Raw genomic sequence first — 15595 nt, 5'->3', positions numbered from 1 at the left:
TCAAAAAGTAAATACTACGTATACGTTATTTTCGCAAAAAATAAATATTACGCATACGTGATTTTTAGTAGCTTGAATATTACGTATACATAATTTTTAATATAGCCAATATTACGCATACGTAAATTTCAACAATTTAAATATTACGTATACGTTATTTTCAATAAAGTAGAAATTAAGAGAGTTATTTCAAAAAATTTCAGAAAAATTAACATGATAAGCTTTCCACATTAGATTTAAGGCATTTTAGGCCCAGTTATGAGATTTTGATTTGATTTTTTGAACAAATTTCTATATAAAAATATGAATAAATATTTTAAGCTTACGGTTTGAACGATTTCGAAGCAAACTTTAAGGTTATATACATTTTGGCTTCCCTTAGTTAGTTTCCCTTCTAGTTTTAATATATTATTTTAACGCGATTATTCCTCGTACTATAGCTCCTATATATACCTATATTTCTATCTATATTTCTACCTATATTTCCACCTATATTTCTACCTATATTTCCACCTATATTTCTACTTATATTTCCATCTATATTTCTACCTATATTTCCACCTATATTTCTACCTATATTTCCACCTATATTTCTACCTATATTTCCACCTATATTTCCACCTATATTTCTACCTATGTTTCTACCCATATTTCAATAATAATACCTATAATACCTATATTTCTTTATAGCTCTGCATGATCCTAATCAAGGTGGCGGACATTTCAAACGAGGCCCGACCCATGGACGTGGCTGAACCCTGGCTGGATCGACTGCTTCAGGAGTTTTTTGCCCAAAGTGCAGCGGAAAAGTCAGAGGGATTGCCAGTGACGCCGTTCATGGATCCGGACAAGGTCAGTAAGCCGGGCTCCCAGGTGCGTTTCATTGGTTTGGTGCTATTGCCACTATTCGAGGCATTGGGTGAACTTGTGCCCGAGCTGACGGACCTCATCATTATACCCGTGCGCATCGCTTTGGAGTATTACAGGTGAGAAGGAGATGCTTTTAAATATTTAATTTAATTGATATTATTGATTGACTTGAATTCGTTAGGCGCCTGAATGATGCCCAGACAAAGACCCGAAAATCGGTGGCGGATAGCAACACATCGGCGACCTCGGACAGTAATAGTGGCACCATTGATTCCAATGCGGCAATGGTCAGCACACCGGGCGGGGCCAGTGACAAGCTCAGCTTGGACAAGTCCCAAGGCAACATGCAGGGCTCTGGCGGCGGAGGAGGTGGAGGAGGAGGAGCTGGAGGCGGAGGCGGAGGAGGAGGAGCAACTGGTTCAGGAGGAGGAAGTGGCGGCACTGGAGGCGGCTCTGGAGGAGGAGGAGGAGGCAGCAGCAATACCGCTGGCAGTGTATCCCCACAAATGCCACGCTCGGGGTCTGGCATCAGCGTGAAGTCACGCCGCAGCATCCCATCACAAAAGTCCGCCTCGAGGACATCCGTGGATGAGCCGGGAGGCATGGCAGCGGAGCTTCACGATCTGCCAGAGGGGAGCGAAAGTGGCGATTCGGAAACGGCCACCGAAGTGGATGTAAGTTAAGGTTAAGTCGAAGGGGATATATTTATATACAAGTATGGGAAGAGAGATAAAGATACTGATATATGGAGAGCGATATAGAGATTTGGAGAGAGATTTAGAGAGAGACTTAGAGAAATATAGAGAGAAAATATAGAGAGACTTAAAAAGAGATTGAGAGAGATATATAGAGAGAGTTGTAGAGGTATTTAGAGCGAGTTATAGAAAGAGATTTATGATGAGACCTCTCAATGGCTTTGAAGAGATTTAGAGAGAGATTTAGAGAAAATATAGAGAGTTGTAGAGAGATTCAAAGAGAGACATTGGGAGAGCTTTGGAGAAAGATTTAGAGAGATTCAGAGACTGATTTAGAAAGTGCTTTGAAAACAAATTAAGAGAGGCTTAGAGAGGAAATTAGAGGGGCTTAGAAATAGATTTATAGAGAAACATTGGGAGTAATTTAGAGAACGCTAAAGAAAGATTCAGAGACAGTTTTAGAAAGTAATTTAAAGAGAAATTAAGAGAGAGGTTTAGAGACAGATTTAGAGAGACACTAAGATACAGATTTAAAGCCAGATTTAGTGATTTAGAGACAATTTTAAAGATAGATTTAGAGACAAATTAAGAGGATTTGTAGACTGAGTTACAGAGAGAGTTACAGAGAGAGTTATAGAGAGAGTTATAGAGAGAGTTATAGAGAGAGTTATAGAGAGAGTTTTAGAGAAAGTTATATAGAGAGTTATAGAAAGAGTTATTGAGTGAGTTATAGAGAGAGTTGTAAAGAAAACTATACAGAGAATTATAGAGAGACCTATAGAGAGACCTATAGAGAGACCTATAGAGAGACCTATAGAGAGACCTATAGAGAGACCTATAGAGAGACCTATAGAGAGACCTATAGAGAGACCTATAGAGAGACCTATAGAGAGAGATATAGAGAGACCTATAGAGAGACCTATAGAGAGAGAGATTTAGAGAGTGTTATAACTACAATTCCCTTACTAATCCTTTCACTTCTTCTCTGATTTATCCCCACTTCCCCCGGTGGCAGGTGGCCGAGAAGACATCCAAATTCAAAGTGGACACCGAAGGCAGCAGCAATCGTAGCAAATCCTCCCACTCCACCTCCCGCAAATCCTCACGCGAGAAGCGTCCCTCAATGATCGGTGAACTGTGCAGCAGCGGCGGTGGCCAACGGATTCGCAACTCCTATGGCAATATCCATGGCTATCATAGCAATCGTTGCCACTTTGGCAACAATCGAGCGGTTAGCTTGGATCAGTACAGCAGCGGTGGCAACAATCGAAGGCTCTCGGATGGATTGCCCCAGGTGATCTCCGACAGCAATGTGTTCTACGGACGCCACAATCGCAGCAGCGGCCTTGCAGAGACCACATCTGCAGGTGGAGGTGGAGTCGGAGGCGGCTGTGTGGTTGTTGGCATTCCGCAGGATACTAATGCCAATACGAATGTACCACCTGGTAGCTGTCAACTGAAGGAGCTCCTTGCCCGCACCGAGGCTGGTGATTCCGAGAACGAAGATCCAGCTGCTCCAGCTGCTGTCCAGGATGCTCAGGAGGGGGATAAATTGGCCACGAAGATGATGATGATGAAGCCAATGCCAGTGGCAGTGCTGGCCTCCTCCTCGAATGGGAATATATCACCGCCCATGGTGGTGACCGAACAGATCCTGCCCAGCAATGGCAGCACACGCAGCAGTGCCAGCAGTGCTCGAGGGGCAGCAGGTGCTGCTGCTCCCGGAGGAGCAGGTGGAGTCATGCCAGGACCCTCATCGGGCAGCAGCTCATGGAAATCAAGGCTGCGCCAATTCTCCGACTATTTTAGCTTCAGCTTTGACAAAGGCAACAAACGCTTTGGCAGCACACGAAGTAGTCCCTGCTCCAGCTCCGGTCGGGCCAATAATAATGCCAATGGTTTGGCCGATGTTGTGGGCCAGGATCAAGGTAAATCCGGTGTGGTTATGTGCTGCAATGTGGTGCATGGTTCACCGGCAAAGCCAGGTGGAGCTGCAGGTGCTGGAGCAATGGAGATCTTGACTACCCAGGGAGGTGGAGTAGGAGTTGGAATTGGAGTTGGAGTTGGAGGAGGTGATTCCCATCAGCGTCATCGTGCCTATAGCCTGGATGTGCCCGGCATGATGCGTTATTCCTCCAGCGATAGCAGTCGCCATCCCAGTAGCAATACCCTACAGAGTGGTGCTGGAATCACTGCCGGGGATGCCCCTGCGATTCCCTTAGTGCCGCCCAGCTTGAGTGTGGAAATGGGATTGGCCAGCGGATCCTCTTCGGAGGCGGGACCAAAGATTTGACACAAGGGGAGCGCCAGAGATTTGGATGAGCAGGTTCATAATCACAATGACGACGATGAGGATGACGAAGAAGACGATGAAATGGGCGTGGAGGATCGAGAGGATCGAGAGGAGCGACGACAGCTGCAACAGCCGGCGGATGCCACATCCAGCTGTGAGGTGTCCTCCATGTCGATGACCGTTTGGTCGGCCATCGGTCAGCGTCTCAATGCCCTTGTCTGCCATTGCTGTGAGCGTAAGCTTCCCGAGCCGGAGAATGTCTAGAGGAAAGACTTGGAAAATCTATGGAAAATCTATGGAAAATCTATGGAAAATCTATGGAAAATCTATGGGAAAATCTATGGCAAACCTAAGGGAAAATCTATGGAAAATCTATGGGAAAATCCTAGAAGAAATCATGCAAAACCTGCTTCTTCCTGTAGTGAAGTAAAAACAACTGTTGACAACAGTTAAAAGACCTAAAAATAAATGTAGTAAACAACTAAACAAAGCTATAAAAAGCTGTAAAAATCGCTAAAAAAAAACGTCGTAAAAAGCCGTTAAAAATGTCGTAAAAATCAGCTAAAATCCATTTAAAAAAACGTAATTTTAGCAGCTGGGCCATCAGCAAAACAAACACACACAGACTTGGTCTAAGTTTTAGCTCGTAACACTTTTAACACTATTAGTTTTAAGTTCCCCTTGATTTTACTCGTGTTTTTTTTTTTTTTTTTTTTCTATTTCTTTTTTTTTTCTTACCATTATCATATATATATATTTTTTTTACGCAAAGAGGTCAAATTTTAGTCAACGCCACTGGCAAGTTAATAGCTTTCTGAGTATTACGCATCAATGGCGGTGGGATCAACAGTAAGGTACAGTAAGGTACTGTAAGGTACAGTTCACCAAAAAAAATTCTGTTTTGGAATTAATTAGATCTTTGCCTTGAACCGAAAGACCCATGTCGTCTTGCCCTACACTTGCTTGTGTTTGATCTTAATTAAAAAACCGATTTTTAGTTCACAATTCCTTATTTGAACTCTATTTTTATTTGTCCTGTCAGATCAAATAAGATCCACTAAATTCTTGGAATAAAACGCGCCATTATATCGGGAAATGCTAGATATAATTGCTAGTTGCTAGATATTGCCGTTTAAAAAGCGGAAATGACCGAAATAATGGTTCAGCAAATCGCAGAAATCTGCAACGTTTATCCTTGCAACATTTATCCTTGTTAAATAACAAATACCTGAGACGTTAGTTCGCCGAAATTTGTGATATGCCATGCGTTTTTCTATTTGATGCATTAATTAACTCACATTTCATCTCTCTGGGTCCGTACGATAAGAATATCGCTACTTATGTAGTCAGGGCGAGAATTAGCGTCCCGGATTGAGCAATAGTAAAAAAAAAAGTCTCTAATTTAGAAAATATATCACTAACATTGCCAGCATGTTTGTCTTCATCGCCGACGTCATCTTTAAATTTAGGTTTTGATTCCGTTAGCTCTTTTGATTCTTATTAATATTATTATTATTATTATTATTATTATTATTTTGTATTTTTGCTTGTTTACCACCTAAGTATTTTTATTTATGAACACACACAACACAAGAAATATAAGCATATATATATATATTATAAATAATTGGTTATTATTTCTCTATTATTTGTAAAGGAATTAAGGGAATGGGCATAATATATATATTTTTAGAGAATTTCCTAAAATTTCGGAAACTTTTAATTAACAGCAAATCAGAAAGCTGTCAAGATTTCCCCAGAAAGACCTACAAAACCATTAACCAAATGCTACTGAGAACAATTTACCTACACAAAGTGGGTTTTCTCAGTAAAATAATTAAAGCGCCTAGACCAACACTTTGTTCCTGATCCTTTTCTATGAAATATATTCTGGGGATTTCCGAGTACGAGGTTTTAAAATAAATGGCAAACAGAGATGCATTTAGTGGTTTCCAGCGTGGGTTGAATGTCAGTATGTCAGATTAATACCAAAAAGAATACAGTGAAAAAAAATATTGCAAATTTTAAATAATAAAAAAATATTCCACTTGGGTTCCTTAATCTATTAAAAAGGTGACTATGAGTATGATATCATTTTATTATATCAGAAAAAAATAGATGTAACCAGATATGGTATCTAAAAATTATATTCCATTGTTTTAGACTTATTTCGGTGAGTTTTAAAAAGTATTTAGACTATTTTTCATGTTTATACCTTTTTCCGGGTATTATAATTTTAGTCAGAAGCTTGACAAGCAATAAAGGAGCCATTTCCGACCCTATAAATCATATATATTCTTGATCAGAATTAACAGGAAAATCGTTTTAGCTATCTCCTGAAGAAAATTTAATTTTTGAATTTTTTTCAAAATTTTATAAGGGGTTACATCGTCAAAATTTTCAAAAATTTACATAAATTTGACATTTTTTATGGAGTATGCAGATTTATTAACCTAAAAAAATCTAACATGGGAATTAAAATGTACTCTTTTTTTTCTTAGTTATGAGTTGTAAAAAATTAGATTTTTCGAAAATATTGTCAGTTAAGAAATTGGTATGATTTATTTCCAATTAAGTCCTATTATTCAATTGCAAACTTCAAGGGTATATAGTTTTCGGTTCAGTGTTGATTTTTTGGGAAATTCCGGTCTAATTACGCAAACTAAATTTTCGATTTCGATTTTGGACATGGAGTGGCATGCAACAGCAGGACGCAGGACCCACGTCCCACAAGGACACTAATTCCATTTGCTTGTTCATCGCTCTTGATCTCTCCCTCTCTCTCTCTCTCTCTCTTTTACTCACTCTGTCCCACTCTGTCGTTGGCCTTCGTAAATATGCTCCTAAATTTTCCCGCACATTTTTCCACGGCATGCCCGCAGGAGAGCGATGTCCATGGTGAAGTCAATTGGATTTTCTAGGAGCCAAAAATGTGTTGCCGATGATGATGATGATGGCGATGGGAGAACTCAATTAAAAGACACTAGGGGACTCTACTCGCTGAAGCCCAGCTGCTAAATGGGTACACAAAAAATGGATAAATCCTACAGGGGAAAGAAATTTGAAATCAATTTGTAAAGTGGAAAAGAAAGGACGGGCACATATCTGCGACAAATTATGAAGAAATCCAAGTTAATTATTGATCTATGTAAATTTCTGTATGTAATTAATTACTTATAAAAACAATTGAAACGAAACGGGCGAGGACACGAAGCTTTGGTTCCAAAAAGAAAATACGAAGTAAATGAATAAATAAATTAAGAAATTTGAATTGTAAGAATGGAAGCTAGCTAGCACCGAGTAGCGAGTAACGAGAAGCAGGCTGAAGCGGAAGCGGAAGCTAAAAGCAAGCAGCGAGTAGCGGGAATTAAGCAGCGAGAATGAAATAAGACCCAAGCTGGTCCTTGGCTTTAGCAAACAGATTCCAAATAACAAAAACTTAATATATTTATAGCGAGGGATGATGTATGTATGTTGTTTTTTTTTTATGAGTGTGTTGAGAAGAAACATTTATTCAGTGTACATTTGAATGTCTAGCTAATTTGCAGAAAAATACTCGTAACTCGTAACTTGTAACTTAATTGTGCATTGTAATTGCGAAAGAAAAAAAAACATATACATATTTCCTCTACAAGTACCACATGCATATACTATAAATATTTAAATATATATGTATAAATATAAAGCGTATAAAGCTTAACTAAGTGGTTCTGTGTGTCGTCGCCTCCCCCTCACTCGATGTGTGTATTTGTTGTAGTTAGATTTGAGAACTCGCTCTGGCTAATAAGTAAGTTTATCGAACAGTCTTTGCAAAGAAAATCCAAGGAAAAACCCAAAAGGAAACCAAGAAAAACTAGGTTAAAACAAAGTTTAAAGAAAAACCCCCCTGAATTCCTAGATGTATGTATTTATGTATCTGTATCTGAACCTAAAATAAAAACGAACCACTCGAAATTAGCTAACACATCAAATTGATTTGTTGCCTTACAAAAAAATAAAAACAAAAACCAAAAACTACTACAACTAAACTAAAACTACTACATATGTACTATAGCTGTGTGGGTCCTTGCCCTGTTGTTCACAGCGTTTTATATATATATATATCTATATATATATATTATATTATATTGTTCATGCCACCAACTTCCCTTGTTTGAATGACAAAACATAAAGACTAAAACTTGAATTTAAACAAAAATCAACAAAACAAAAAAGAAAAAGGAAAACCAAGACAAAACAAAAACAAAAAAACCAAAGAAAATATAACAAAAACTTGAGTAAAAAAACCACTATACATATATACATTAAAATATATATATATATACATAAATAAATATTTATCTTAAAGATACTACAACTACAAACCAAACAAAAACAATGGAAAAAATCGTAAAAAAAACTCTAGGTGTTTTACAAAAATGTATAAAAAACTAAAACAAATAATAAAACAAACAAATAAGAAGACAACTAACTAAGCCCAAGAACGAAATGTAAAACAATTTTAAGAATAACTAAACTAGTTTAGTGCAAAAGGTAAAATGAATGTGGAATTTGGCAGGCCGAATGTAGTAATGTCCTTGCACTGGTGACTATTCCCTTTTAGCTCAACAAATATATATTTCACTTTAAAGAGTTAAAAAAATAAATGTAATAAAATATATTGGCAAATTTTCAAGGGTTACCAGTAAATCTAAAAAATATATATTCAGTGGATATTAGAAAAGAGACAATAGGTGAATATTTATACATGTAAAAACAAAAATACTTTCCCCACAAAAAGAAGTCCGTTTCAAATAAATCCCCAACAAAAATATAAGCCAATTAAAAATCACATTACAAAGGTAGTTTTTAAATCAAGATATCGATAATGATCGATTATGCATCGATTGCACTTATCGAATCCCTTGCAGGGACATTCAAACTAAACATTTTTTTCGGCAAAAAGGCAAAAAAAAAAAACAACAAAATGAAATACAAGTAAATATATTTAGCGTACGTTTTTGGCAGTCAATTAAATGCTTCCCCCCACCCCCTTCCCGATAGTTGATTAAAGCTATGATGACGATAAACAGAAATGGTAGTCGATAAAATCGAATCCGATTCGATTGTCAATTGATACAAAGTTCCAAAAAGGCAAATGCTTGTTTGTACCTAAAAATCAAATATGTATGTAGCAATTTTGGACCAACTTGACATTTAATCTGAACCAAACCCTGTCCCCCTGCCCCCATTCTCCTGTTCCGTTCTATGTGCAACACGATAACGATAACGATAACAATTACAATTCAATATATGTACAAACACAGAGACACATAACAGGACACACGGACACACACAAGATGGTCTTAGTATATGCAAAAAAGAAACGAAAAAAAAAGAAGTTACTTCAACAATCTCGTAGGTCTAAACCACAACTACCTGTCGACTATAACCGATCTTGATCCAGATCGAGATAACCTATGTAATAGCGGAAAAGCGGAATCGAAGAACAAAAGTGGATAAAAAATGGGGAAAATGGAAAATGGAAAACTGGATAATGGCACCGCAGGCATATGCTTACTTTATACTTTTCTATGTGACTTACAACTCGGGCTAGCAGATGACGATGACTAAAAGAAAAACTAATGAAAAACTTCCAAAACGGTTTCCACACACCAACACTTGCCTATCTATCTATCTATCTCTCTCTATCGATCTATCTATCTATCTCTTTCACAAACACACACACAAGCCAAGGGGAAAATCTATAATTTATATTAATTGCAGTGACCTTTCCGATTGAAATTTGTATGTTCTTGGTCAAATTGATTGATTTATTTTAAAAAGAAATGGAATAAATTATTTGATTAAAATTACACTTGAAAAAAATAATAAAAATACGAATTAATATCCAGGCCAGGCAAGACAAAGGCATCCAACCACCGATAATGGACCACTTCCCCGCTAGAATCCGTCACCGATATCGAACCTAAACTGCTTGATCCTTGGATATAGGACGATTATTCTATATAAACAAAAAAAACTAAGAGTGTATAAACTAGAGACCCTCCTGAGCCTTTACTCCAAGAAGAAAATTAAAAAAAAACACACACAACAAATTACCAAACAAAGACTACAATTTTAATATACAAAATAAAAGTGAAACCATTTTAAAACAAGGCTTAGATAGCCCATATTAGAGGTCCTTGAATGGCATTCTTCGGCAGGCCGAAGCTAAGATGCTCTTTCAAAGCCCCAAAAAACACAGACAGAAATATAAAGAAACATATATATATATATAATATAGATATATATAAAGCCTGGCCGCGCTTGCTCTTCAAATATATATTTTCCTTTCAGTTCCTTCAAGGATCAAAACACAACCTTCCGACTCCGCCACACGCCTCTCTCTATATATAGTATATTTTCCAATTTTATGTCCATCAAAAGAAATCAATATATATATACCACACATATATATATACTATATACATATACCAAATAGAATACATATATATATATATACAAAATAGTTTTAATTTGTAAGCGAAATCAGAGAAATCAGAAAGTGCAAGCAAGGATATATATCTCAAAGGACACACACACTCACACAGAAATATATATGTATATTAATATAGGCCCGCTGAAGAGCAAGTAATAGGTGTAAAAATAATGAAATTCCAGCACTCAGTTCCTTGACCTTTGACCCCTTTACACACACAGAGAACCTTCCCTATGTAATGCTTAAAACATTGGGAGACATACCCCCCACTCTCTCTATATATAATATATATATATGTGGAAATCAAACCAAAGAACAACAAGGAGACAAAGCAAAGCTAAGTAAATTCTATGTGAAACCAGAGTAATGAATAGTTAATAAATATATATATATATACAAATACATTTACACACAACAACATACATAGATGTAAAAAGCTCTTGGCACACCCTACCCTTACCCTACCCTACCTACCAAAAAGAAAAACGAATCAAATATCGCTGAGAAGAGAAACCAATGAAAAATCTGCTAAGAAACGAGAAATTCGATGAAACTTTTCCGACAAATGCATTTAAATGGTAAAAGAAAAAAACACACGAAACAAATATTTAAATGAGATACAAACTCAACAGAACTCTTGTATTTAACACCTAGTTATGTCCAAAAGAAAACTCAGATTAATGGCATAAAACCACAACAACAAAAACAACAGAGAACAGAAACACAAAACTTACACACGAACAAAATACCTACGAGACAAAGAAAAGAAATACAAAAGGACACTAACACACATACATACACGCAAGCATTTTTGTGTAAAAGTATAAAAAGAAAAACAGAAAATATAAACTAATGAATGAATATGAAATATATTGAAATAAAATCATTTCCAAACTACTTATTAAAAAAAAAAGAACAAAGTTCGGTTTGTTTATTTTATGGGGGAAGGAAAAAACAATACACGATTAAAAAGGTTTGTTAATAAAATTAAATTCAGCTATGCGGTGAAATCTAAATAATATCTAGCTCATTATATAAATAAATAGTACGAATTTTTTTATAATTAATTATAAGTGAGCTTCTTGGTGAACTTATATTTTTGTGTTCATTGGTAACTACGAACAGTAAGTAATTATGATCAGTTATTATTTATGATCAGTATATAACTGTGATCAGTAAGTATGTATGATCAGTAATTTACTCTGAACAATAAGTATCTATGATCAGTAAGTAACTATGATTAGTAAGTATCTAAGATCAGTAAGTAACTAGGATCAGTAATTAACTTTAACCAGTAATTAACTATGATCAGCAAGTATCAAAAAACATTAAGTAACTATGATCAGTAACTATCTATAAACAGAATGTATGTATGTATGTTTGATCAGTTGCTAACTTTGAACACTAATAAACACAATGACTTGCAACTTTTGTAACACAACACATATCTGAGACGTGGCCGGCAGCAGTCACTTCGTTCCGGGGAGGTTAGAACCAGTTGAGAATCATATGTACAGATGCGCGAGATTTTTTTTGGAACAAAAAGCAAGCTATTTCAATGAAACTATAGAGTTATTCTTTTATAAAATTTTACTACTACATAAATCGGAGCATGCCGAATCTGTGGACTATATATATATATATATATGTATATAGCTTCCATAGGAACAATAGGAAAATGTCAAGAAAAAAATGTATAACTTATCCAGTTTTCAGCAGATTTTTATCAAATTTAATATATAGCCATTATATATTAAACTAGAATGTTGTGTAAAATTGTATAAAAATCGGACTACTATATCGTATAGCTGCCATACAAACGAACGTTAAAAAAAAGAAGAAATTGCTAAATAGTGATATAAAATGTGTCGATTTTTCCAATGATCAATTTTCCCTAAATAGTTAAAAATGTAACATTTTTATCACAGACTTTACATAAAATGTTGCCTACAAATCCTAGGATAATGAAAAAATCATATTTCACAAAAAACATATATTTGAAACAATACAAACGAAACAAATGGGATATCATTTCAGGACATTTTGATGCCCAACACATTACTGCAATACTCGTAGACCACATAGCTAATGGATACCGCTGGCAGGACCTTGAGGAAATTGGGCATTATGCCACGATATAGCCCCATCAGACCCTCCTGATTGACAATTTTCCGAAATTGTCCCCGCATCGTCAATGGGATCTGTTTCTGTCGCCTCGCCTCCTGATTGGCAATCGTTTCGGCTGCCTGCGCCTGCAGCCGTGTCCTGACCAGGGCCAAAGGATAAGAGCAGAGTTGGCCCAAAGCACTCGATGTGCTCCCACAACCGAGGAGTACCAGAAAGCTGGGCGTCTCCTTGCTCTCATGACTGGCGGTATATCGCCGCTTCAGGGTCTCGTACAAAGCCAAATCGATGCCAGCATGCGGCAGGATACCAAGGATATTTGGCACATAACCGCGATAGAAACTCCGAACACCCTCCTGCCGATAGATTTTCGCGGCAGCATCTGCAATGCCAGTGTACTGACCAGTTTTCCTCAAAGCCAGACGAGTTTTCAATACCTCCATGGGATAAATGATGGTCTGAGAGATACCACCAGCCGCAGCGCCGGCACAGAAACGTTCCGTAATGCTCATCTGCCGACTGGTATCCTTGCCCCTTATCAGTTGTTTCATCTGCTCGTAAACCGCAAATTTCAATGCCGTCTCGGGGGCAATTTTCAAGACATTGATACCATTGCCACGCCACATGCTCCATGAGCCGCCCTCCTGGAGCATAATTCGAATACATTCTGTGATACGCATTCGTCGTGTTTGCACTTGTAGATACACCTTGATCCTGTCCAACGGTGCCGTGCATGTCCTTGACACGGCACCGGCTATCCCGCCGGCCACCAGGTGTCGCCACCAGAGTCCTGTCTTCAACTCATCCTGTGTGAAATCATCGGGTATTGACATATCCGAACCAATGTCCAGGTAAGTGGAATGTCGCCAAAATTGTATCAAATCACGAATATCTGAGGATGGAGTCAGAAGCATAAAGTCACGCCACTCATTGAAACTTATATTGAGGCTGCCATCCTTATCCATGCGTGTGAGCAGTGTCCTTGCCTCGTCCAGGTCAATGTCCAGTCCGAGATCCTTAAAGGCAGATATTAACACCTCCACATTCACCTGCCCATCACCGTTCTTATCCAGATGCGAGAATTGCAATATTAAATTCTTCTCATGCTCACGGACATAGTGCAGAAATTCGGCAAATCTCAGGCTTGTCCCAAAATCCAGATGCGGTTGCTGTTGCAGGAATTTGGTGGCATAGACACTGGGCAGGCCGTGGAGGTCATGCAGGGCAACCGATAGGTCATGGATATCGATCCTCCCATCACCATCACGATCCAGTTTCTTGAAAATTCGCTCCAGTCGCTCCTCATCCTTGATGGGTATTGCCGTAATTGATGGCTTTGCACCAAAATTGGCCACTGTGTAATAGGGTCTGGAGACGCGACGTCCATGCTGGAGACTGGAAATCCCAGAAGCTATCAGGAGGCAGCTCCTCCTCGAGTACAAGTTCAAGTCGAAAGGATGCTCCAGCTTCTGTTTTGGATCCTGCCGCTGGCTCTCTGTGTTTTCTTCAATTTTCACCCGCTTTTTAACCATTCTACAAACTCGTTTCCCTTTTTTTTATCGCCGATAATTGAAAGCAGCTGAAGGATAACTCAAAGATTGTTTGGTTTTTGTTTATAAATTATAAGAAACCAGAAAAGGAAACTAATCTTAGGAAGGGCAAAAGTTTATATTTGCTTGGAGTTTGCTAATCAATTTTAAGATCGAATTGAAAATCTATCATACCTTAAAATATTCGAATTTCTTCATTAAATATTTAATGACATTTTATAAGAGCATTTTGTTAGAAATTAAGATTTTAAAAACTCATAACTGAGCGAAAAAGGCAGTAATTTTAATTCGAAAAACGGTCCTATGTCAGTTTTTATTAGGTTAATAAATCTGCATACTCAATTTAAAATTTTAAACAAATTCGAATTTTCTTCAAATTTTGTACAATTTTAACAATGTAACCCCTTACAAAATTTGGAAAAAATTTTCAAAAATTATTTTTCTCCCAGACATGCCTAGATCGATTCGCCAATTAATGCTGATTAAGAATATATATGATTTATAGGGTAGGAAATGACTCCTTCACCAGGTTTTAAGCTTTTAACTGAAATAAGAATATAATTACGTATACGTAATGCGTATACGTAATTTTTCAGACTATAAATGCCAGAAATAAAGTGTACACGAAAAAGGAAACTAACTTTGGCACTTTAAAGCTAAAAAATTATTGGATGAAAACGTAAATCGATCATAGCTAAGCTTAGAATATTCTCATTATTTTAATCAATATTTATTCATATTTTTCAAAGTTATTTTGTCAACAGAACAAAGCTTCAGAAACTCATAACTCAGCCAAAAAAACATTAAATTTAATTCAGAAAGAAGTTCCATTCTAGTTTTTATGAAATTGATAAATCTACAAACTTAATAAAAAAAATTTTTTAAGTTTAAATTTTTGGTCAATTTTTTAAACTTTTTCAAAATTTTGAAAAAAATTTGAAATTTTTTTTTCTTCCGGAGATGGCTAAATAGATTTTTCTGTTGATACTGATCAAGAATATATATAAAAAAATGCCAAAAATTACTCCTTCCGAAATTATATAATAATTACGTATACGTAATTTTTTGAACTATGGAATGATAGAAATAAAATGTAAACGAGAAAGGAAACTAACTTTGGCACTTTAGAGCTTATATAGACTTGCAGTTTGCAAAAGAATTATTGGATCAAATGGAAAATTAATTATAACTAAGCTTAAAATATTTTCATCAATATTTATCCATATTTTTTATGGCAATTTTGTCGACATATCAAAGCTTAAGAAACTCATAACTCAGACAAAAAAGCATTAATTTTCATTCGGAAAGAAGTTCCATGCCAGTTTTTATTTAATTAACAAATCTGCATACTCAATAAAAAATTTAAAAAAAAATGAATTTTTATCAAATTTTTGGCAATTTTAACGATGTAACCCCTTATAAAATTTTGAGAAAATTGAAAAAAAAAATTTCTGTCGGAGATATCTAAATCGATTCGCTTGTTGATGCTGATCCAGAATATATATGATTTATAGGGTCGGAAATGATTCCTTCACTATGTTTTAAGCCTCTGTCCGAAATTACGTATACGTAATGCGTATAC

At 36.5% G+C, this 15595-nt stretch overlaps 1 protein-coding gene, 1 long non-coding RNA gene and 1 pseudogene across 3 annotated transcripts in view; 1 reads left to right on the top strand and 2 right to left on the bottom strand.

Annotated features, from left to right (window-relative positions):
• Positions 1 to 11259, top strand: part of Pde9 (phosphodiesterase 9) — a 174248-nt gene extending 162989 nt beyond the window's left edge. The window contains exons 9-11 of the mRNA XM_086835313.1: positions 691 to 986; positions 1052 to 1544; positions 2581 to 11259. Coding sequence (XP_086691439.1) covers positions 691 to 986; positions 1052 to 1544; positions 2581 to 3858 — 2067 coding nt within the window. The 3' untranslated portion in view covers positions 3859 to 11259. The remainder of the gene's footprint in view (positions 1 to 690; positions 987 to 1051; positions 1545 to 2580) is intronic.
• LOC147643179 (uncharacterized) overlaps positions 1 to 15595 on the bottom strand; it is a 117580-nt gene that overhangs the window by 97354 nt on the left and 4631 nt on the right. The gene's annotated exons all lie outside the window — the stretch shown is intronic.
• On the bottom strand, positions 12373 to 14054 carry LOC110180578 (mitochondrial adenyl nucleotide antiporter SCaMC pseudogene; annotated as a pseudogene).

Source organism: Drosophila serrata, unplaced genomic scaffold, assembly GCF_035046125.1.
Source record: "Drosophila serrata isolate PLE 108 unplaced genomic scaffold, ASM3504612v1 contig_276, whole genome shotgun sequence".
Lineage (NCBI taxonomy): Eukaryota > Metazoa > Arthropoda > Insecta > Diptera > Drosophilidae > Drosophila > Drosophila serrata.
This window is presented reverse-complemented; position numbering and strand designations above follow the sequence as displayed.